At 48.2% G+C, this 22,727-nt stretch overlaps 1 protein-coding gene across 1 annotated transcript; it reads right to left on the bottom strand.

Moving 5' to 3' along the window:
• Positions 1 to 3,113: 3,113 nt before the first annotated feature.
• Positions 3,114 to 22,465, bottom strand: LOC119910421 (dapper homolog 1-like). Its single transcript, XM_038729045.1, is given in 5 exon segments — positions 3,114 to 7,820; positions 7,823 to 7,906; positions 10,573 to 10,686; positions 10,893 to 11,022; positions 21,597 to 22,465. Coding segments are annotated over 5 exon segments (2,649 nt in total). The 5' UTR covers positions 21,849 to 22,465; the 3' UTR covers positions 3,114 to 5,751.
• Positions 22,466 to 22,727: the final 262 nt, after the last annotated feature.

Genomic DNA, 22,727 nt, shown 5'->3' with positions numbered 1-22,727 from the left:
CACTAAAAGATCATTTCCGTCCCTCTGACGGGGACGCTGTGCGAGCTACCTGTGCTGTAGCTCGCAGCTCTGCCACCAGAGGCGATGTACGCTGTCGGTTTATGGCCGCAGCCCTGAGCTGTTTATCAGTACGGATATTATGGGAGGGTCAGAGACTTCTCTCGTGTTTTTACACACAACATGAGTCTCATGAATTCACGTCACATGTCAACAGGAGCTCGAGTGTTCCTGATAAATCAAACATGTGGCGTGGAGTTCCTCTTTAGCTCACGGACAGGAGATCAATATCAGTCTAAACATCTCTCTTAGACAGAACCAGAATAAAAAAGTTCTCCTTTTAACGATCACACGCCTCCATTCAGACTGCAGCCAAGCTAGCGTTTCCATTCCTCCACTGCCTGTTTGTGCATATTCGATGTGTCCCTGGGAACCTTTTGCAAGCGCTGGTTTCTTGTTTTATGCCTGTCGTCATAATTTGCATCAGACCTGAATTTAAACCTTTAATATATAAGACTAATTAACAATCACTTCATTTAGCATCAGCTTGAAAGCAAATGAAAACAAAAAAAATACATTTTCTTCTATAAATTCAGGTGTCAGGGGGTTAAAGGTGCAGTGTGAAACATTGGTGTCCGGTATCCAGATGGCCGGCCAAAATCTCACCGTTCCTTGCATCGTTAACGCTGCCGTGGCCCGTCGACAGGCCGTCAGTCTGCGGCTGGATGATGCAGCGGCAGCATTACCGAGTGGAAAGTGCACGAGGAGGCTGAAGAGTGAGTCAGCGTGCAGACTGCAGGCTAATGAATCCCAGGAGAGAAGACCAGCACACGGCGTCAGCAGGTCCCTGCAGAGGACACATATATCACCTCACTGTCATGTACTTTATGTTCATCACGTCACATGAGCAGAGATCCGCAGACCAACACTAACCTGCTTTTCTCTGTAACGTCAGTGTTTGATAACGCTGTGAGAGAGACTCTGTCTGGTGTTTGTACTTCTCGCCATCGTTCCTCTCAATAAAATCTCTGGATGGTCGTTCGCTCTGAGTTTCAGTTTCTCTCCTGAAAAGAAAGGAGTCTGGGAAATTTGGGGCAAATTCATCTGTAACTCAGCTGTGTTTGATGCGTCTCTGTCTCCATCACATCCATCTTCCTCTGAGCAGAACACAGAGGTCTGTATGAATGATGGCGTCTCAGATCAGATGACTGAGTTGGAGTCGACGAATCAGATCAGAGCAGCAGATTAAATTCTTTAACTTTCACTTAAAATCCACAAAGTCACGTGGTTCAGCGTGTGTGTGTGTGTGTGTGTGTGTGTGTGTGTGAACTCTGTGTGAACCAGCTGAACATCAACATGATGATTTGTGGTCACACTAATTACAGCCAATAGCGTCTCTCCGAAAACAGTGAACCATAAAACATGTTAAAAACCCTCCGTGTTTACTGCAGCGGCAGACCGCAGAGACGCAACGAGACACAGAGACAACGCAAGACAGGAGACACAGCGAGGCCTGAGACACAATGAGACAAAACAAGACACAGGACGCAACGAGAGACAGAGACACAGCGAGGCCTGAGACACAATGAGACAAAACAAGACACAGGACGCAACGAGAGACAGAGACACAGCGAGGCCTGAGACACAATGAGACAAAACAAGACACAGGACGCAACGAGAGACAGAGACACAGCGAGGCCTGAGACACAATGAGACAAAACAAGACACAGGACGCAACGAGAGACAGAGACACAGCGAGGCCTGAGACACAATGAGACAAAACAAGACACAGGACGCAACGAGAGACAGAGACACAGCGAGGCCTGAGACACAATGAGACAAAACAAGACACAGGACGCAACGAGAGACAGAGACACAGCGAGGCCTGAGACACAATGAGACAAAACAAGACACAGGACGCAACGAGAGACAGAGACACAGCGAGGCCTGAGACACAATGAGACAAAACAAGACACAGGACGCAACGAGAGACAGAGACACAGCGAGGCCTGAGACACAATGAGACAAAACAAGACACAGGACGCAACGAGAGACAGAGACACAGCGAGGCCTGAGACACAATGAGACAAAACAAGACACAGGACGCAACGAGAGACAGAGACACAGCGAGGCCTGAGACACAATGAGACAAAACAAGACACAGGACGCAACGAGAGACGGAGACACAGCGAGGCCTGAGACACAATGAGACAAAACAAGACACAGGACGCAACGAGAGACGGAGACACAGCGAGGCCTGAGACACAATGAGACAAAACAAGACACAGGACGCAACGAGAGACGGAGACACAGCGAGGCCTGAGACACAATGAGACAAAACAAGACACAGGACGCAACGAGAGACGGAGACACAGCGAGGCCTGAGACACAATGAGACAAAACAAGACACAGGACGCAACGAGAGACGGAGACACAGCGAGGCCTGAGACACAATGAGACAAAACAAGACACAGGACGCAACGAGAGACAGAGACACAGCGAGGCCTGAGACACAATGAGACAAAACAAGACACAGGACGCAACGAGAGACGGAGACACAGCGAGGCATGAGACACAATGAGACAAAACAAGACACAGGATGCAACGAGAGACAGAGACACAGCGAGGCCTGAGACACAATGAGACAAAACAAGACACAGGACGCAACGAGAGACGGAGACACAGCGAGGCCTGAGACACAATGAGACAAAACAAGACACAGGACGCAACGAGAGACAGAGACACAGGACAACGCCTGGTTTTGTTCATACTGAATAGGCTCTGTTGTGCAGATGAGACAGGCTGTGTAAATAAAGGATTAAATACAAACATGGCAAACATCCGCCTGGTAGCGTCAGCACTGAGATCGTGTCACCACGCTGGTTTACCTGCTGCAGTGAGTCTGTAAAATGTGCAGATAAAAAGATTTCCCGGTCAGGAGTGTGCCAAGCAGCTTAACACACAAACACAGTGTGAACATCTTGTGATCGGGCTGAGCGGCAGGGAGACGGCTTATTAGGCGATGCCAACTGGGACAAAACCCTCACAGCTCCAGGCCGTCAGGATTCGGGATTTGAGGTCAGAGGACACAGAAGAACCCAGAACAATGAAACACAAATGTTAAAGTCCACATTTAATGAAGCATAAAAAGGTTAAGCACCAGTCTTGGCATACACAGACATTATATACACACACACACACACACACCAGAAACAGTTTACAGTTGCATTTATGATTATTTACAGGAGTAAAAGTGGTACCGTCGGATCAGAGTGAAGCAGAAACCCTGGAGGAGTCACGTTTTACCTCTGGTTGAAGGTTTTTGGCTGTTACACACTTACACTGAAATTTAAAATAAAAAACAGAAAAAAATCACAGATTCATCAGAAACTCAAAATAGAGCAAAGACAGCATGTGACCGCGGAAAAGAAACCTGCTGAGGCTTTTTAAGGCTTTGAGGGAGCTATTTATATCTGGAACGTGTCAGATCCAGAATAGATTAATACAATCAGTTAAAACAGATTCCTGCAAACTCCAACAAAGTCTTCAGCTGGTCACCGTGTATCTCCAAGGCATCCATTTTGTTTCAAATCTAAGAAAACCTTCTGGATGATTCAGCTGAATTTGTATAATTTTACTGAACTGAAAGCAGGAAAATCACCAAAACTCACGTACAGTCACAATAAAAACCTCTAAAAACAACATATGTTTGTCCGTCTAGTTTGCACCCAAACACCTAAATGCTGTGTAAGTAGGTTATAATGGCAACAATGGTGGAAGTGTTCAGAAAGACAAATCAGACTTTGTGTATAAATGTTTCCTAAGCTGCAGCGGATCCACCTGGACCCGCTGTCAGGCAGTACCGTGTGTGTATCCAATATGTACCAAGCAAATATATTAGGTTTTAAATAGATTTCATCAAAAAATAGCAACTTAAATCAGGACTGTTGAATAAAAAGAGAAGCATTTGCAGATGTTTGGCGTGCCGTGTCGGTGCGCTACAACAAAGGGCAAAGTTCATGTGACAATAAATACAAAACATGGCTACATACAAACAACAAACGAACAGGGTTACAGCGTCCGTCCTGTCCACTGACAGCCGGTCTCAAAGTGCAGGAAATAAGGAGATTACTGCAGCAAGATGACAACCTAAACCCTCAACCCAACATATAAAGAACCTTCTGGACAACCTTCTGAAGAACCCTCTGGAGATATCTGAGGAACCACCTGAAGAACTTTCCAAACAACTCTCTAAAGAACCTGACTGAAGCCCTACTTCTACCAAAGAACACGGTCCAATAGGGACACTAAAGGCATCAGTTTGCTTCAAACTAAACCCCCTTCCAGGTTCCTACATCATGCCCACTGTGTGCAGTCGACCAACTATTTCTGTCACTGAACAACTGAGGTCAACACCATGAAAGTCTCTAAGGAGAGACTGTCTGAAATTCCGCTCCCCATTTGTACAATACATGGCCTCAAGTTGTTGGAGAGAGATCTGGGAGGCCGCCTGTAACGCCAGGCCTTTCTCTCCGCCTTCAAGTGGGGACCCTCGCAACATGTAGCAACTGCAGACGTGGACGCACTACACGTCGTACCAACTACTTAGTCCGGAGCAGACAGAGACCTTGGTTTCTCCTCTCAGGTCTTACTAACAGCCAGGTTTAAGTTGACTGAGGCACTTGTTGGGGCAGAAAAGAGAAAGGGAAGTAAAGGCAACATGTTCCAATACGAGGGAGTAAATACGACTCTGATTTGACGCACGAGGTGCCCTCCAGCGTCCGTACGAAACGCCTTTTTGAGATGTGGTTAACGCTGTGAAATGGTCGCAGTTTTTTTAGGTTGAGGCACCAAACTTGGATAGGTAACTTCACATGACGCGGATCAGTTCCATTAAAGGCCCGGGCGTCTCGTTCGGATGCTGAAGGTACCTTGTGCGTCAAATAGTCGACGCCCTGGCAATGAGAACAGTCTGGTGAAGGAGCTCAGTTTGATTGGCTTTTGTCCTGAACGCAGAAAGTTGGAGGCTTATTTCATTGGCTGCTTGTAAAGACCAGAAACTTGCCCAGAGATAAAATTTGCTCCATGTTGACAACCACTGAGTTATGTCATTAAAGTGTGCACACTTGTTTACTGTTGGGCAGCCATGTTGATCCTGACCTGGGATTAAAGATAGCAACGTATGAGTTCTCGCCTTCAGATGTTTGGTGGAGTCCATGTGAACAGCCCAGTGCTGTGTATGCAGTGTGGCTTTCTTACAAGCTATTAAACCACTTTTAAGTTGTGTCCTCAAAACCCCACAGAATCCACAGGATGGTAAATTTAGATACAGGAAGTTGATAATATGGTTGCTAATCAACATCTGAGCACTGTTACAAGGTTACTGACCACGAAGGTGTACACTTGTTCCCTTTTTGTGTTTGAAGAACCTAAACAGTAGGACAGGATATGATGAAATGGTAAAAAACCCATTTGTTTTCTCGTCGGGGATCAGCCAGGAAAAATGTCACACATGCTTTTACAAAGATGGTTTGGCTTTGCTGTCAGGCTAAAGAGGCTTGGCGTTGGTTTAAATGTTCGTGTAGAAAAGTGTTTTTTCCGCTTCATAAGTGTACCCTGCAGCTTCCGTTCTACTGTCTGCTTTTCCATTAGGTGGTTGGGTTCGGTTCAGGTACACTAGAAGTGCACGGGTAAGGCACCCTCACTGATAGGGCTCTGGTCCGGGCGCGGCCAAGACATTTGCCCGCCTCCCGCTCACACGGTGGTCATGAGTTTGAGAGAACCAGACCTGAACCTGAGGATCTTCTTCTTCAGGTTGTGAGAGGCCTTGATCTTGACGAAGGCCTTCGTCTGAGCTGGAGTCATTTCCTGCCCCGCTGCCCCTAACTGGCTCCACCCCCTGTCCATTCCACCTGTCCCGCCCCCAGCCCCGCCTCCTCCACTCTCCTCAGTATCACTCGTGGTGGTGCTCTCCTCCACATACTCCTCCTCACTGGACTCACTGTCTCCAAAGCAGTTTGTGGTGTAGTTGGACCTCTCGTCCTCACTGGTGTCCACGATGGTGGAGTGAAAGAGCGAGGCACACTCGGCTGAATACTCCGAGTCACTTCCTGCCACGTAGGAATAAGGGCTGCTCAGTTGCCCGTCAGCCGGGAGGCCCAGGTTGGCTGTACAGTGGCTCAACAGCTCCTTCCTCTGACGCCGCTGAGCGCGCCTGAACGCCTCATCGTACGGTACCTCCATGATCGCACGTAACCGGCGGTAATCATTTCGTTTGTACTTTGGCTTGGCGACAACCACGACCTGGTCACGTCCGTGGTGATGGTGGTGGTGATGATGATGGTGGTGGCCATGATGGTGGTGGCTACCACTGCAGTGGGGGTGGTTTCCATGGTGGTGGTGCCTGGACGCACCTGACCGCACACTGCTTAGTGTTGATGTGGCGTGTTTGTCCAGAACTTGGCCTTCTGGGATGGATGCAGGGAGGCGTTTGATTCTGGAGGAGGACACGCCATGCGCGCTGCCACCACCCGCCGCTCTCTTGGAGACTTTAATGTGGATGGAGCCTCCATCTTCCAGTAGTCGAGACTTTTTAGAACTGGACCTGTGGTGGGATTTATCGCCTCTTCTCTCTGACAGAGGCTCATTGTGTTCGGGGGCCCGACTCATCTTCGTCATCGTGCTGGTGGCCTTCACCTTGACGGTCTTGACGGTCTTGCTGCCACCCTTGCGGGGTTTGACGTTCTGCCGCTGGGCAGGGATGTACTTGGCATTAACCATGTGACTCCCCGCTCCTTCTGCTGCTTCGTCCTGACTCAGGGAGGAAGACCCTAGACTGGCTATCTCCAGCACTGACGCATCCCCCTGATCTGTCTGGCCAGTTTGGAGCGGCTTCGGGCTGCTAGCTGGGAGTGTGTGTACAGTTGGTGGTGATTTGAGGTGCAGTTCCTGGTCTGGAGGGTAACATGGCTGATTGGTCTCTTTGGGGGAAGAGTTAGCTTTGGGACTGTCCAGCTCCCTGAAGTCTTTAGACAGAGCAGCTGTGGACCTTTTTGCGTTCTTTATCAGCAGACTGTTAGTGCCTGTGTTAACGTCCTTGTTAGTGAGAGAAGAGCCATTTTGGATGCCGTTACAAAGAGGAGAGCTGGTCTGGTTTTGTGCCAAATCACTGCTGTTGATCTTGAAGCCATTCTGCATTGTGTCAACACTGCGATCAGGGAAAACATTCTGGGTCTCCTGGTCCTCAGATTTACTTTCCACAGACCACTGCCTCTGAGGAGACGAGGTGGCGGCACCTTCTGCTAAAGCTCCTCCAGCTGGCCAGGTGGGTTTGAGTTCAGACCCCCTCAGAGTCCCAAAACCCGGCCCAGACACTTGCCTTACACAGAGACTGGCCTGCCTCAGGATGCTCTTTGACGGGTCGGTGCTGATGCTGGTCCTGGGTCTGCTGGTCCTGACGGGCAGGGCCCTCCGCTGCAGCAGACTGTAGATGTAGTGGTCCAGGCGCTTATGGGAGGGAGTTTGGGAGGAAGAGGGAACCGGCCAAGAGGAGCTCTGAGGTACAAGAGGAGTTGAAAGGGAGGAAGATTCTAGTCTGAGTCCTTCGACACCAGCCTCAGCGCTTTTAAGAAGCCCGTCGTCTCTGCTGTGACCCAACATATGCAGGAAGACGTGGCTCTGGACAGCCACGGCGTGCAGCGGGCTGGGGTAGCGGTAAACGTCGCTGCCGTTTCGGGCCACCAGGTCAACATGGTACTTAGAGGCCAGGTCACAGGAGTCCACCGAGGAGACGGGGTCCAGGGTGGGCGGGTGAGGAGCAGGAGCGAGCGGCGCACTGTACCAGAGCAAGACGAGTCATCACAAAGTCCTCCAACCAAACCGTCACACTCCAAACAGCCGGCCAGCTCGTCTGAAGGGAGAGAGAGAAAGAATGTCACGTTAGGAAACCGAGCCGAGCAGATTCAGGAGTCTTCGGATGACTTATTCCTGACAGAGACTGTGTACAGGGCTGCTGTAAACCACACTGCTAAACATTTCACAGTTTCAAACATAAACAGGCTAAATGGATCTAAGTTTACTTTGTGTTGCAGTGTTTCCTAATGTAAACAGCTGACAGGAAGTTAACTCTGACCAGAACAGTTTCCTGGCAGTGCAGTTCTGATGAAACGGTCTGTTGAATGTGGTAATGACTGTTTGGATCGGCTGTGGATGGAGCGTACAAGCATTAGTAAGTGGAAAATTCTTTCCTGTGGAGACAGTGTGCTGTAAAATGTTAACTCTTCGTGTTCACCACTGCTCCTGGATATGAAATGAAAAGTATTTTTATGTGAGAACTGAACTGAAAACCCATTCAGAGAGCGAGCGGGGAGGTGTGGGGGATGGGGGTGTAGTATTACACTGTGGGGGCTGCTCAGGATTACAGGCACCATTTATTCCCTATTTAGTTGAATTTGTTTTTGGCTCACGTTTGCAAATGTCAGCTAAGTGAGCAGTTCAGATCAGTGTGTCAGGGCTACCAGCCGGCCATGAGAGGCTAACAAGGCACAAAGCTAATGTAGCAATAGCAAAGGGAAGCTAACGGTCATCCAGCAGCAGCTAATAATGAAATTCGTTCACGAATATCTTCCTAAGTGTTGTTCTTCAGAAAGTTCCTAAGAAAAGTCTGATTCATGATGTGTTGCAGAACTGTTTGCAGCTGTGATCTAGAATGATGAATCCCTCTGTCTTAATAAATAACAAGCGTGTGCCTGTTTTCCTATTAGCATTAACTACCGTTAATCCCCTTAAAAGGGCATGAGACGGCAGGGCCGTGTGCACACAGAAACACAGAGAGAGAAATGTCGAAGTTGTGAAGACTTCAGCAGAGCCCTGAAGGAAGAAAAACTTCAGTAGTCGGAAGTAGACGTGCAGCTGCAAGAAGTAAGCAGCATCATGTTCAGCAGCGTCAGCAGTGGATTTAAAGCAGCAAACAAAACCGATGCATGGAATGGAATTACTCATGAAAATGGGAAAAACACTGACCCCATCTCTGAGACACTTGGAGAAATTAATGAAATTGATGAACAAAAATAAAGCTGTGCACCGAAACCTGTGTGAATGGCTCATTTATATCTTGAGGTTGATTGTTAATTATAAATAATTGTTTCTTTCTGCAATTGGTATTTCCTTCTGCTATTTCCTGTTGTCCCCACCCCCCATCCGCGTTCTCTTGCAGGTGTTGTCCTCTCTCTGAGCTGTCTGTTAATGTGGTGTTTCTATTTCCCATCCCCATGTCTGGCCCGGTGACAAATTTCAATAAATAATAAAACAGACAAAGGAGTATATTAATACTCTCTTGTTAAAGTAAAATCTGTCTGGCACAACATGGTATCCAGCTCCTCATACTCTATACCAGGCTGCCAAACAAATACACTATAAATAATCACTATTCAGCGCCTTGTGCTCCACTGGGAGCGAAGAGTACTAAACTTAGAACAAAATAAATCACACACTAAAAGAGAGATTATGTATAAAGCCTTCATTTGCAAACTAGCAATTAATTGCTCTCAAACTTGCACAGCAACTCTGTCGTGTATTTATTAAAAAACAACAACATATAATTCTGTGTAAAAGAATGAAACTAATTGCTTACAAAATTATAAATAAGAGAAATATTTTAATTTAAATTCGAATGGAAGAAAACGGAATAACTTGTTATTTTGCACAAACATGTCAGTTCTCAGCTGTGCATAGATTCTGTTCTCACCTAAGAACAAATAAGAAAACATTGGTGAATGCCAGTGGGTTTTTAAGAACAGCTGGTGAATGAGGCCCAGTGTGAACACCAGGTTCTGTCCCAGAAGTAAAATCACCTTATTGAGAATCACATTGAAATGACACACCAGAGGTAGCCTGCTGGTTTAAGGGGCAACCACAAACTGCAATGTCAACGGCTTTTTTTATGCAAATGAATTATTTTACTTTGTTTGAGTCTTTAGGTTTCAACTCCTAACATCAAATCTGCAGCAGAAGCCGAGCTGATGCCAAACTTCAACCCTTAGTGGGGGGGTGGGGCCCATCCCCAGACACAGTCTTGGACAGGTACTCTGACAGCTCATAGCACAGCTGTAACAAATAAAATTAATGATGTGTCGGAGTACCGAGCACCACCGCCATCATTAACCCTCAGGGTCGTGGGCGTGTTCATGCTTCTTATCAGATGATCCAAGACAGATGTGCAGTGTTACTGCCGACAGAGCCCCAGACTCTGCAGCCGTTCACCATCAGCTGCTTTAAGAAACCTTCCTGCAGAGATGGGAAGCTGTCGGGTTTCAGGACGAGCAGGTCAAAGGTCAAACAGTGAGCGGACCAATCAGAGCAGACTGTGGGGTGACTGATCCTCCTCTCAGCCTCCAAGAGGACGTCCTCAGTGTTACTTCTCTGAGTGTGTTTACACAGCAAAGTGACCAAAAGGAGCAGAGCGACCTCATGTGACATCAAACAGCAGAGGTGAGGAGGAGGAGGAGCAGTTTCCTGTTTGTCCTCCTTCTCTGACCTAATCAACAAATGGACAGATGGGTTCTGTTGGTTCTGTACCTGCAGTCAGGAGGCGTCCGTCAGCATCAGCCATCGAACAGAAACACTCACTGAAGACCGAGTTAGACGAGTTAGAGAGAGAGCCGGACGCCCCGTCACTCAACTCATAGAAACCTGAGAGAGAGACAGGTAGGAAGAGAGAGAGAGACAGGTAGGAAGAGAGACATACATTCAGCAAAGATCTGTCTGTATGCAGACGACACAGTTCTCTACCTCACTGCTTCAGCTGGAGTCTGGATGCTGTATTTGCTATAATACTCATAATTAATCATAAATTAAGTGTTAATTATATTCACTTGTGATTTAGGGATTTCCGGTACCTGAGCTGGGTCGGCTGTCAGTCTCCAGCTGGTCATTTGACTCCTCGGTGTCCAATCGCAGGTCACTAATCTGTCGGTCCAGCTCCTGCAGCTGACTGATGAGACCGGCATCCCTCCTCCTCAGACAGTTCTGGTGGACACACAGAAAGCAGGACTTTATATTTCATATTCCAGAACAAACATTTGACAGTCCAGATCCCAGAGGGGACCTTATACAGAACAATCAGAGAGGGAAACACAAAGCGGATCTTTTTACAGAACAAAAAGTGTTTGACATGAACAGATGATTTAAAAGCAGCAAAAGAACCAGCAGATCTTCAGACCTCAAAACCTCGGACCTGCTGACAGCCAGTTTACAGCCGAATAACAGAGACCAGATCAGCTTATTCCAGTCTTGGTGTCCAGGAACTGGACTGGGACTAAAGGAGCTGGAGGTGACGCTACTCTGACCCTCATGTGGGAACCCCCAGAATCCAGCAGAATCCAGCAAGCTGACAGCAGCAGTGGTCAGCTTGGAAAACCTCGTTCTGCAGTGAGGTTCCCAAACGTCCTGAGAGCTTTATGTGGGTTTCATGGTACATAGTGAGCCTGATGATGGCTGATCTACAAGTCCAGTCTTTGTTGCCCACAGGTGTGCGTTCTGGTATTGATGGTGTTCCACAGGGATCAGTCCTGGGACCTGCTGGATTCTGGGGGTTCAAGGAAAGGCTAACAAACCAGTGCTAACGGTGCTAACATAAAAAGCAAAGCACATGAAAGACGAAACGCCGACCCCGATAAAGAGTCCGAGAGGTGACAGCTAACATTTTAACATCCCTGAAGCAACAAGACGGATAAGCTAAGCTAAGCTAAGCTGCTGTCAGACCTGAGAAATTTCAGACAGCAGAGCTTCAGCTGAAGCTCAGACCTGACTTCAGAGATTAGTGAATTAGGTTGAGTTGGCTTTAAATTCCTTGTTATCTTTATCTTTTAATAAAAGTAATTTTATGCCCTCAGTGTCAGAAAAAGTATTGAATATGGATATTCTTCAAGGCAGCAGACGACACAGCTGGAGCTGCCAGCTAAAGCTGCAGAGCTGCTGCAGGAAGTTCTGATAATTGGACCTGGACATGATCCCAAACAGACCCGGACCCTCCTCGCACCCCCCCCCCCCCGATTGACCACAAAGTCAGTCTCTCAACATCTGCTTTGAGCTGGAGATGAGTATCTGACACCAAAGGTCAGAGGTCACGGGACCCACAACAGCTGGAGCTAATAATCCTGAAAGCCCACGCTGATGATGATGAAGACGATGTTTCATCAGCTTCATCATCACTCAGAAACTTCATCTCCTGCTGTTCAGCAGATGTTAGAGCAAAAACTCTCTGATCTCAGATCTGCTGCTGATTCAGGTTTTAGTCCTGGTTCCACTTCGTTTCTGTAGAAGCAGCCTGAGAGACAATCAGCGTCACGAGTCAGACGTCAAAGACGAGAGAGCGACGGACTGAAAACCCTGCAGAGAGACCGAACGCTCAGCTGCAGCTCAGGAAGCTCCATGTTTGGAAACCAGCAGAGAGAGACGTTGACCCAGCCGACCTTCAGGTTATCACAGACTGACATTTCTACTAAAACTGAGGAACCATCAACACAAAAAGACCGACTGAACAGACAATATGTAAATATGTACACAGGATATTTCAACAGAGCTGCATTCAACGATTATTTCTATTGCTGATTCATCAGTTGCTTTTTCCAATAACTGATAAAAGTTTATAAAATTTTAAAAAAGATATTCAGTTTAATGTGATATCAAACACATGATAAATGGAGTTTTAAGATTAATTTGTTGGCAATTCATATTCTGCAGACTGACCAATCAATGAACCAATACTGCCGTCAGCAATCTATCCCAGCAGAACAGTGACCATCGCACAACATGTAAATGATCATGTGACTTTAGTCCTGCACTCAAATTACTTCATTACTTTCAAGGAAAGGCTGAATAAGGTACTTGTACACAGTTTGTGTATTACCTAAAGTAGTTTGGAGAAATACAGAAATGAAGCTGAGCTCAGCAGCTAAACAAGAACCCAGAAGCCAAACGTGAGCGTCATTGTTTCCACCTGTCAGCACGAACATGCCGCCCCGGAGTTTAATACCAGAACGGGGTCAGCAGCGTTTTCACACTTCAGCGTTTCAGTCTGGACGGAAGGAGACGCAGCAGAAGGTCTGAGGTTTAAAAGGAAAAAGTAGTACTGTAGATAGAGACTCAGGACAGGTAGAGACAGAGGACAGGTAGAGACTCAGAGGACAGGTAGAGACAGAGGACAGGTCGAGACTCAGAGGACAGGTAGAGACAGAGGACAGGCAGAAACAGAGAACAGGCAGAGACTCAGAGGACAGGTAGAGACAGAGAACAGGCAGAAACAGAGAACAGGCAGAAACAGAGGACAGGCAGAGACTCAGAGGACAGGTAGAGACAGAGAACAGGCAGAGACTCAGAGGACAGGCAGAGACTCAGAGGACAGGTAGAGACAGAGAACAGGCAGAAACAGAGGACAGGCAGAGACTCAGAGGACAGGCAGAGACTCAGAGGACAGGCAGAAACAGAGGACAGGCAGAGACTCAGAGGACAGGCAGAGACTCAGAGGACAGGTAGAGACTCAGAGGACAGGCAGAGACTCAGAGGACAGGCAGAGACTCAGAGGACAAGCAGAGACTCAGAGGACAGGCAGAGACTCAGAGGACAAGCAGAAACAGAGGACAGGTAGAGACAGAGGACAGGCAGAGACTCAGAGGACAGGTAGAGACAGAGGACAGGCAGAGACTCAGAGGACAGGCAGAGACTCAGAGGACAGGCAGAGACAGCGCTATCTGTCCTAAATACTAAAGTAATTTCCCAAATATGTCCCAAACTCCATCTGAAGCGGACAGAAACACTCCGACTCACTGCAGAACATTAATCTGCTCATGAACTGAGAACAAACGGGAAGCTCAGACCGAAGCAGAGAAGAAATCTTTGTTCTTGTTGTTTGTATCAAATTACTGATATTATCACATTATTGTTGTTGTTATTTAATAATTGTTCACTGGCAGGAGAATTTGTTATTGCTCTGTCAAAAACTTTTCAAAGTAAGATAGATTTTGTTTTTAGTTTGTTGGTTTTATCTCTTTTTAAAATTTTACTTTATTGTTTATTATAAAATTATCTTGTTATATTGTTAGTTTGACTTGTGACTTCCTGCTTTGGCTACACGTTGAACCAAAATGCTTCTTGAATTGAACTGAATTAAAAACAGCTGGTAACAGACGCAGAGTGCAGTTAAAGAGAAGTCTGGACACTGGCTGACCCTCCCACTGCAGAGATGGAAAGCATGCGGGTCATGTGCTGCATTCCTGCGACTGAGCTGCAGAGAACAGGCGTCTCTTCAGTCTGCAGAACCAGAGCTCCCCTCACCCTCCGTCAGAACCTCAGAGAGACGTCCAACAGCTCCAGTAACCTACTTATTTTCATTCTGCTGGACACTTTGAGAAAAAGACGGCCGTGAGCCAAATCCATCACATCTGATTCACTGTAGAGCGCACTCCTGTTCACTACAGCACACTCCTGCTCACTCCAGCTCACTCCTGTTCACTACAGCTCACTCCTGCTCACTCCAGCTCACTCCTGTTCACTACAGCTCACTCCTGTTCACTCCTGCTCACTACAGCACACTCCTGCTCACTACAGCTCACTCCTGTTCACTACAGCTCACTACAGCACACTCCTGCTCACTACAGCTACATCCTGTTCACTACAGCACACTACAGCTCACTCCTGCTCACTACAGCACACTCCTGCTCACTCCAGCTCACTCCTGTTCACTACAGCTCACTCCTGTTCACTCCTGCTCACTACAGCACACTCCTGCTCACTCCAGCTCACTCCTGTTCACTACAGCTCACTCCTGCTCACTCCAGCTCACTCCTGTTCACTCCAGCTCACTCCTGCTCACTCCTGTTCACTACAGCACACTCCTGTTCACTACAGCACACTCCTGTTCACTACAGCACACTCCTGCTCACTCCAGCTCACTCCTGCTCACTCCAGCTCACTCCAGCTCACTCCTGCTCACTCCAGCTCACTCCTGTTCACTACAGCTCACTCCTGTTCACTACAGCTCACTCCTGTTCACTCCAGCTCACTCCAGCTCACTCCTGCGCACTCCTGTTCACTCCTGCGCACTCCTGTTCACTCCTGCGCACTCCTGTTCACTCCTGCGCACTCCTGTTCACTACAGCACACTCCTGCTCACTCCAGCTCACTACAGCTCACTCCTGTTCACTCCTGCTCACTACAGCACACTCCTGCTCACTACAGCACACTCCTGCTCACTACAGCACACTCCTGCTCACTCCTGCTCACTACAGCTCACTCCTGTTCACTACAGCTCACTCCTGTTCACTACAGCACACTACAGCTCACTCCTGTTCACTACAGCACACTACAGCTCACTCCTGTTCACTCCTACTCACTACAGCACACTCCTGCTCACTACAGCACACTCCTGCTCACTACAGCACACTCCTGTTCACTACAGCACACTCCTGCTCACTACAGCTACATCCTGTTCACTACAGCACACTACAGCTTACTCCTGTTCACTCCTACTCACTCCTGTTCACTCCTACTCACTACAGCACACTCCTGTTCACTACAGCTCACTCCTGTTCACTCCTGCTCACTACAGCACACTCCTGTTCACTACAGCACACTCCTGTTCACTACAGCACACTCCTGTTCACTACAGCACACTCCTGTTCACTCCTGCTCACTACAGCACACTCCTGCTCACTACAGCACACTCCTGCTCACTACAGCTCACTCCTGCTCACTACAGCTCACTCCTGCTCACTCCTGCTCACTACAGCACACTGCTGTTCACTACAGCACACTCCTGTTCACTACAGCTACATCCTGTTCACTACAGCACACTACAGCTCACTCCTGTTCACTACAGCTACATCCTGTTCACTACAGCACACTACAGCTCACTCCTGTTCACTCCTACTCACTCCAGCTCACTCCTGTTCACTACAGCTCACCCCTGCTCACTACAGCACACTACAGCTCACCCCTGCTCACTACAGCTCACTCCTGCTCACTACAGCACACTGCAGAGCACAGCTGTGTTTGGACACGTCTAAACGTCTTCAGCGCAGTGAGGCGTCAGATGGCTGTGAGAGGGTGTGGAGGTGTGTGAGTGTTTACTGTCCTGTTTCTCCGTCTGTGAGTGTTTTAATTGAAACCAGAACAAACAGACTGAAAAACAGTTTTTACCCAGAAGCCACAGCAGCACTAAGGAATAAAGGAATCGTGATGTGAAACGTCGTGTGTGCGTTTTTACTTTCCAGCTTCCTTCAGAGGCTCTTTTATATTTACACACCTGTTTGCACGTTACTGATCGGACTGATCTAATTTCATTGTACAAAAACAATAAAGATTCTGTTCTACTCATGAATCTGTTTTCAGTCACACTGTGGTGACTCGCCTCCCTGATGGGGACGACGTGCACTCGCCATCAGTCATTAAAGTTTAAGGAGAAGACTCGGTTTAAGGTTTGTCTCCAGGAATTTAATGTAGGTCAACATAATGGCCCATTTATACTCCTGCGTAGGGTCAATGTGCGTAGCTACGCATGTAGCCATGCATTTATACTTGTGTGTCGGTGCAGGTACACCACCAAACGCCAGCTGGCGGTGGCGCTACAGCGTCCACTTTGTTGACTGTTGCCTGGCCAAGCAGGCTAACTTCCGATTTAGCGCTCCGCTAACATGAATGTGGGTAAAATTGTGAAGGTGCGGCTGGTTTAGCCTTTTCAAATGTTCTCGAGCGAATGGATCACAGTGTGATGGTGAAACGAGTCATTTCACTCGGGTTGTGACGCTCAAATATATCGATCCTCCGTGTTCCAGCCGCCGTTTTGGCCGCTGGTAAAAGTTACTTCAAAGCACGGGCACTTCCGGTCGGCTCGGAGGCGTTGCGAGGCTACCCAGCCGACCAATCACAGAGCTTACAGTCCGTGTCACCTCGACGTGTAGTTACATTTTTGAGGAGGTGCACGTCAGGTGACGGTGTAGGGAAGGGCGCTGCGCAGAGGTCTAAATTATACTTAAGTGTCCCTAAAAGAGGAAACATGACAGTGTGCGTGTTTCTGTGTGTGTGTGTGTGTGTGTGTTACAGTGTGTGTGTATGTTACAGTGTGTATGTTACAGTGTGTATGTTACAGTGTGTATGTGTGTGTTACAGTGTGTATGTGTGTGTGTGTGTGTGTGTGTATGTGTGTGTGTGTTACAGTGTGTATGTGTGTGTATGTTACAGTGTGTATGTGTGTGTGTGTGTATGTTACAGTGTGTATGTGTGTGTGTGTGTATGTTACAGTGTGTATGTGTGTGTTAAGTGTGTATGTGTGTGTTACAGTGTGTATGTGTGTGTGTGCAGCAGCTGCTCTCTGGAATGAGCAGCATGTTCAAACACAAAGCGGAGCTCCTCCAGCTGGCTGACCTGTCAATCAACCAGCTGACAGCCGAGCCCTCAGCAGGAAGTGACATCATACACTCACTTCCTGTCTCAGCCCTGTGTTTGTTTGTTCAGCAGGCCTGACCTCTGACCTAAGTTTGGTTGAACCCCCCTGCTGCACTGACCTGGTGCAGAAACAGAGCTGGTGTCACCTGGTGAAGGTGAGTCCAGGTTTCTCTCTGTGTTTGGTCTCCGGCGGCTCCTGAGGGAAACATCTGGCTCTGTACCTGCTGAACGCTCCGCCATGTTCCCCAGCTGCTCTCTGGCATCACCGCCGTGGAGCGCAGGAAGTGCAACACCTGTGAGACACTTATTTCCTGCACAGGAGGATGCACTACCGACGCAAGTAGCTCCCGCCTGCATGGCCTACACATCAACAAGGAGCGTACCGTACCGCGGGGTCTCCCTGTCCTCCTCGGACAACCCCGAGCTAACTAGGACCTCGTCTCAGTCAGGTCTCTGCAGTGAAACAAGCTGCTGACCAAAAACATTGTGGTGAACGACGACGTTCCTGTTTTTCCTTGTAGATAAATGTGCACAAATTGCTAACGCTAGCAGGAGACCAGAGACTCCGCGTAAGACTCTGTTCAACTTAGCCCAGAATCAGGATCGAGAATCAGGCTCGAGACTCGATGAGAACCAGAATCAAAAGGAAGAATCTGAACTGGAATCAGAATTGTTCAAATCAAACGGAACCCCAGAGAGAGGGAACAAGAACAGGAAGCTGCAGCCGGACAGAGAAAGATCCAGCTGCTGATTCTCCACCAGAGACTCCGACACGTCAGAATACTGAAGTTAGAAACCCTGAGACTGAACAGATCAACGGTCTGAGAGGTTCACGGTCACGTTGTTCTAATAAAGCACTGAGTCAACAGTCAACACTAAATACTGAACTCATGACCATGTGTTCGTTCTCTGTACCAGGTCTGGGTCTGTACCAGGTCTGTCTCGTGGACACAGAATGAATCAGAATGCATCCAGTGGTTTGAAACGGGATCATGTTCCACAGAGTAAAACAGGAAGTGATTACTGTTCTGCCCCACCCCCCCGACCATAAACAGAATCTGAAGTCAGGATTAAATAAAAGAAAATGTGTCATTGTGACTTTGACTGGTTCTGCATGAAATCCAGCACAGACCTGGACCAGAGAGTTTCCTGTGCAGACGGTCTGAGCAGACTCTGCTTGTGTCTCAGCTGCTGAAAGTTGATCTGCAGAGTTTCCAGCAGGAATCTCCATTTGTTCCTGCTTGGGGGGGCGGGGGGGGGGGGGGGGGGGGCTAATCTGGTCCAGATTCAAGTTTAGAGCTGCAGGACGGACAGAGTCCAGAAACACTACCACTACTACCAGGGAAAGATCTGATCTGGAACACACAACAACAGGAGTCTGCAGAGAGACAGAACCCAGCTCAGGTTTCCTGTCCAGAACACAGAACAGCTGCTGGAACACTGAAAGTCCAACCAACAGGAAACACCATAAGCTGACGTCCCCCAAAGACAGCAGAACACACAGAACACGAAGACAGTAGAACACATAGGACATGAAGACAGTAGAACACAAGGACAGTAGAACACATAGGACATGAAGACAGTAGAACACAAGGACAGTAGAACACATAGGACATGAAGACAGTAGAACACAAGGACAGTAGAACACATAGGACATGAAGACAGTAGAACACGAGGACAGTAGAACACATAGAACACGAAGACAGTAGAACACATAGGACATGAAGACAGTAGAACACAAGGACAGTAGAACACATAGGACATGAAGACAGTAGAACACGAGGACAGTAGAACACATAGAACACGAAGACAGTAGAACACATAGGACATGAAGACAGTAGAACACAAGGACAGTAGAACACATAGGACATGAAGACAGTAGAACACGAGGACAGTAGAACACATAGAACATGAAGACAGTAGAACACATAGGACATGAAGACAGTAGAACACATAGGACATGAAGACAGTAGAACACGAGGACAGTAGAACACATAGGACATGAAGACAGTAGAACACGAGGACAGTAGAACACATAGAACATGAAGACAGTAGAACACATAGGACATGAAGACAGTAGAACACAAGGACAGTAGAACACATAGGACATGAAGACAGTAGAACACATAGAACATGAAGACAGTAGAACACGAGGACAGTAGAACACATAGGACATGAAGACAGTAGAACACATAGGACATGAAGACAGTAGAACACGAGGACAGTAGAACACATAGGACATGAAGACAGTAGAACACATAGAACATGAAGACAGTAGAACACAAGGACAGTAGAACACATAGAACATGAAGACAGTAGAACACATAGGACATGAAGACAGTAGAACACAAGGACAGTAGAACACATAGAACATGAAGACAGTAGAACACATAGAACATGAAGACAGTAGAACACATAGGACATGAAGACAGTAGAACACAAGGACAGTAGAACACATAGGACATGAAGACAGTAGAACACAAGGACAGTAGAACACATAGGACATGAAGACAGTAGAACACAAGGACAGTAGAACACATAGAACATGAAGACAGTAGAACACATAGAACATGAAGACAGTAGAACACATAGGACATGAAGACAGTAGAACACAAGGACAGTAGAACACATAGAACATGAAGACAGTAGAACACATAGAACATGAAGACAGTAGAACACATAGAACATGAAGACAGTAGAACACATAGGACATGAAGACAGTAGAACACGAGGACAGTAGAACACATAGAACATGAAGACAAATGTGATGTAATGTAAACATAAAGAACAAAGGAACATAGAGACTGTAAAACATAAAAATTGTAGAAAATTAAGAAGGAAGAAACACAAAGAACACAGAACGTAAAGAACAAAGGGGTCAGATCAACCTCGCCCTTCCAGACTTCTTGGGGGAAGTTGAGGTGACTCTGGATATTTCAAGGCCTTGAGAAGTAAACATTAAAACCTTTCCAGGACTTCCAGCCTCCGACTGATTTCACACGGACTCGACTTCAAAGCCGTCGCAGCGACACGCCGACGCGTTAGAAGTTGCACTTGAACGCAGCGCAGAGCAGCTGACGGTCAGCTGACAGCGAGTCCTGCAGGAGGAACTCTGGACCGGACCTGAGCCTGAGCTGCAGAACATCTTCTGTCCAGCTGACGCTGCGTTTACTTGCTCTAAAGGAGGTTACGGTCCACGAGAGAACCGGGTTCCTGCAGGATCTCACGTTAAAGATGTTTCATCATCACAAGGGATCAAATTCGGTCTGATGGGAACCAGATTTAAACACACACCTCCTCTCTGCTCAAAAACCCTAAATCACTGAATCTCCCAGCATCCTCTCTGAGCCGCGGGGGGGCAGGGAATCAGAGGGAGGGGTGAGTCCCCCCCCCCACACACACACACACACACAGACAGGATGTTTGATGAATTCCACATAAACAAGAAGAGACTGAACAATCAATAATCTGTGTTCGAATATTAACCAGCAGAACCTTCAGACGAGGGTCAGACCAGCGACCCTCAGGGATCCATTCTGGCTCCTTACGGACTCTAGAACCTGACGCCCTGCTTCTGGTTCTGATCCAGATTCCTGCTTCCTGTTTGAACTGACCTTTTAAAGTTGACCTGACAAAGGAAACGTTTCGAGCTTTTTCTGCAGCTTTGGGACCCGTCACATGGTCTTCCTCTGAGGACCGAAGGTCCAGAGAGAAGCCAGTAAGGGGACCTTGAGTTTAGATTCTGAACTTTCCAGCAGAAACCAGAAAAGCTTATTAAAATGATCTTTTAAAGCAAACGTCAGGTCCTGCAGACGGTCTGATCTGTGTCGCTGCGATGGAAGCGGATTCACCAGGAGGATCCTGGAGGATCAGATATTAGATTTATTTATATTCCAACAGACTCCAAATGTCATAACTCTGCTATTCACGGAGAACACGGCTGCAGTCTCTGCAGGTTTTGATTGTAAGTTTTAAGCTCTGGGGTGGAACAGAACCCGTGAGTCACTCTGGACTCTTCATATGATTGACAGCAGCTGTTAGGAGCAGCTCTACATCAGGTCATCAGTCTCTACAGACACACAGGCTGACCCCGCCCTCACCCCTGACCTTTGACCTCACACAGCACACCTGAGTCATGACGCGGACCCGTCCGGACCTACCAGCTGTTTCCGGAGCAGCAGGATGTTCTCCTCCAGCAGCTTCTCCTCGGAGCTGAGCTGAGCCTCCCTCCTCTGCTCCTCCAGCGCGGCCCGGACCAGAACCTCCTGCCGCTGCCGCAGGAACTCCAGCTCCCCGAGCCCGGACACGGTGGCCTCCAGCCGCTCCCGAACCGAGCTCCGCCGCTCCGCCGCCTCCGCCTCGGCAGCGGCTCGGTCCCGGAAGGGAGGCCGGGAGGCGGCGGACTGCAGCATCTCCTCCGCCAGACTCTCCGGAGCGACCTCAGGGTCTCTGCAGCCTCAGGGTCCGGAGGGTCCGCAGGACGGGACCAGCATTGTGCGGACCGGGTCACCGTGAGGAGAAGCAGCAGGGTCGGATCAGAGGACTCACCGCGTTAAACTGACCAAGTTAAAGTAACCCGGGTTAAAAACCGGGTTAAACGGACCAGGTCTAAAGTCTCAGATCCTCAGACTGGTCTCCGCCGCAGCTCTCGCTATCAACCGGTGGTTTAACGGTCCTCCCGCGGACAAACAGCTACAATCTGTCCGGTGAATCAGTCCCGGGTCCGCTCGGGTAGGTGTGCAGGTAAATCCCAGCATGCCCCGGGGCAGCAGCGCGGAGCGGATCCGTCAGAAAGGAGCGCAGAGTCGGACTGAGCTCCGTCCTGCTGCCGCTGCTCCTGAAGCTCCGTCCGGACTGACGGACTGGCTCACGGCGGCCCCGCTAAGCCCCGCCCCCTCCACGCTGCCCGACGGGCCGTTTGACGTCAGCATCAATGCAGACATGCAGTTCCTGTACGCCCCTTCAAAATAAGACGTCTCGATGAAGCGGTGAGAAGAGCAGAGGTGAAAAACATCTCCAGGTTTAAAGAAGATGCTTGATGTAGGTAGGTGGTACTAGAGTATTTTCTGCTTCACTACATGTAGCCTTTCTGTATCTACTAACACAAAATGAATTCAACACATGAACGCATCGATAGTATTACATGTTTCTGTGTACTTTTAAGTACATTTTGATGTTTTGTTTTTATTAGAATATGTTTTGATAATGCAGTGTAGGGGAGAGCAGGGCGTGCTGTCACCTTTACATCTGACCTCATGACGGAGCTGCAGACTGTTGAACAGAGAGCTTGA

This window comes from Micropterus salmoides, unplaced genomic scaffold (assembly GCF_014851395.1).
Source record: "Micropterus salmoides isolate LMB-PRFRI ecotype aquatic unplaced genomic scaffold, ASM1485139v1 Ms_hic_scaffold_19, whole genome shotgun sequence".
In the NCBI taxonomy this organism is placed as follows: domain Eukaryota; kingdom Metazoa; phylum Chordata; class Actinopteri; order Centrarchiformes; family Centrarchidae; genus Micropterus; species Micropterus salmoides.
The sequence above is the reverse complement of the archived record's forward strand: the minus strand, read 5'-3'. Positions and strand labels throughout refer to the sequence as shown.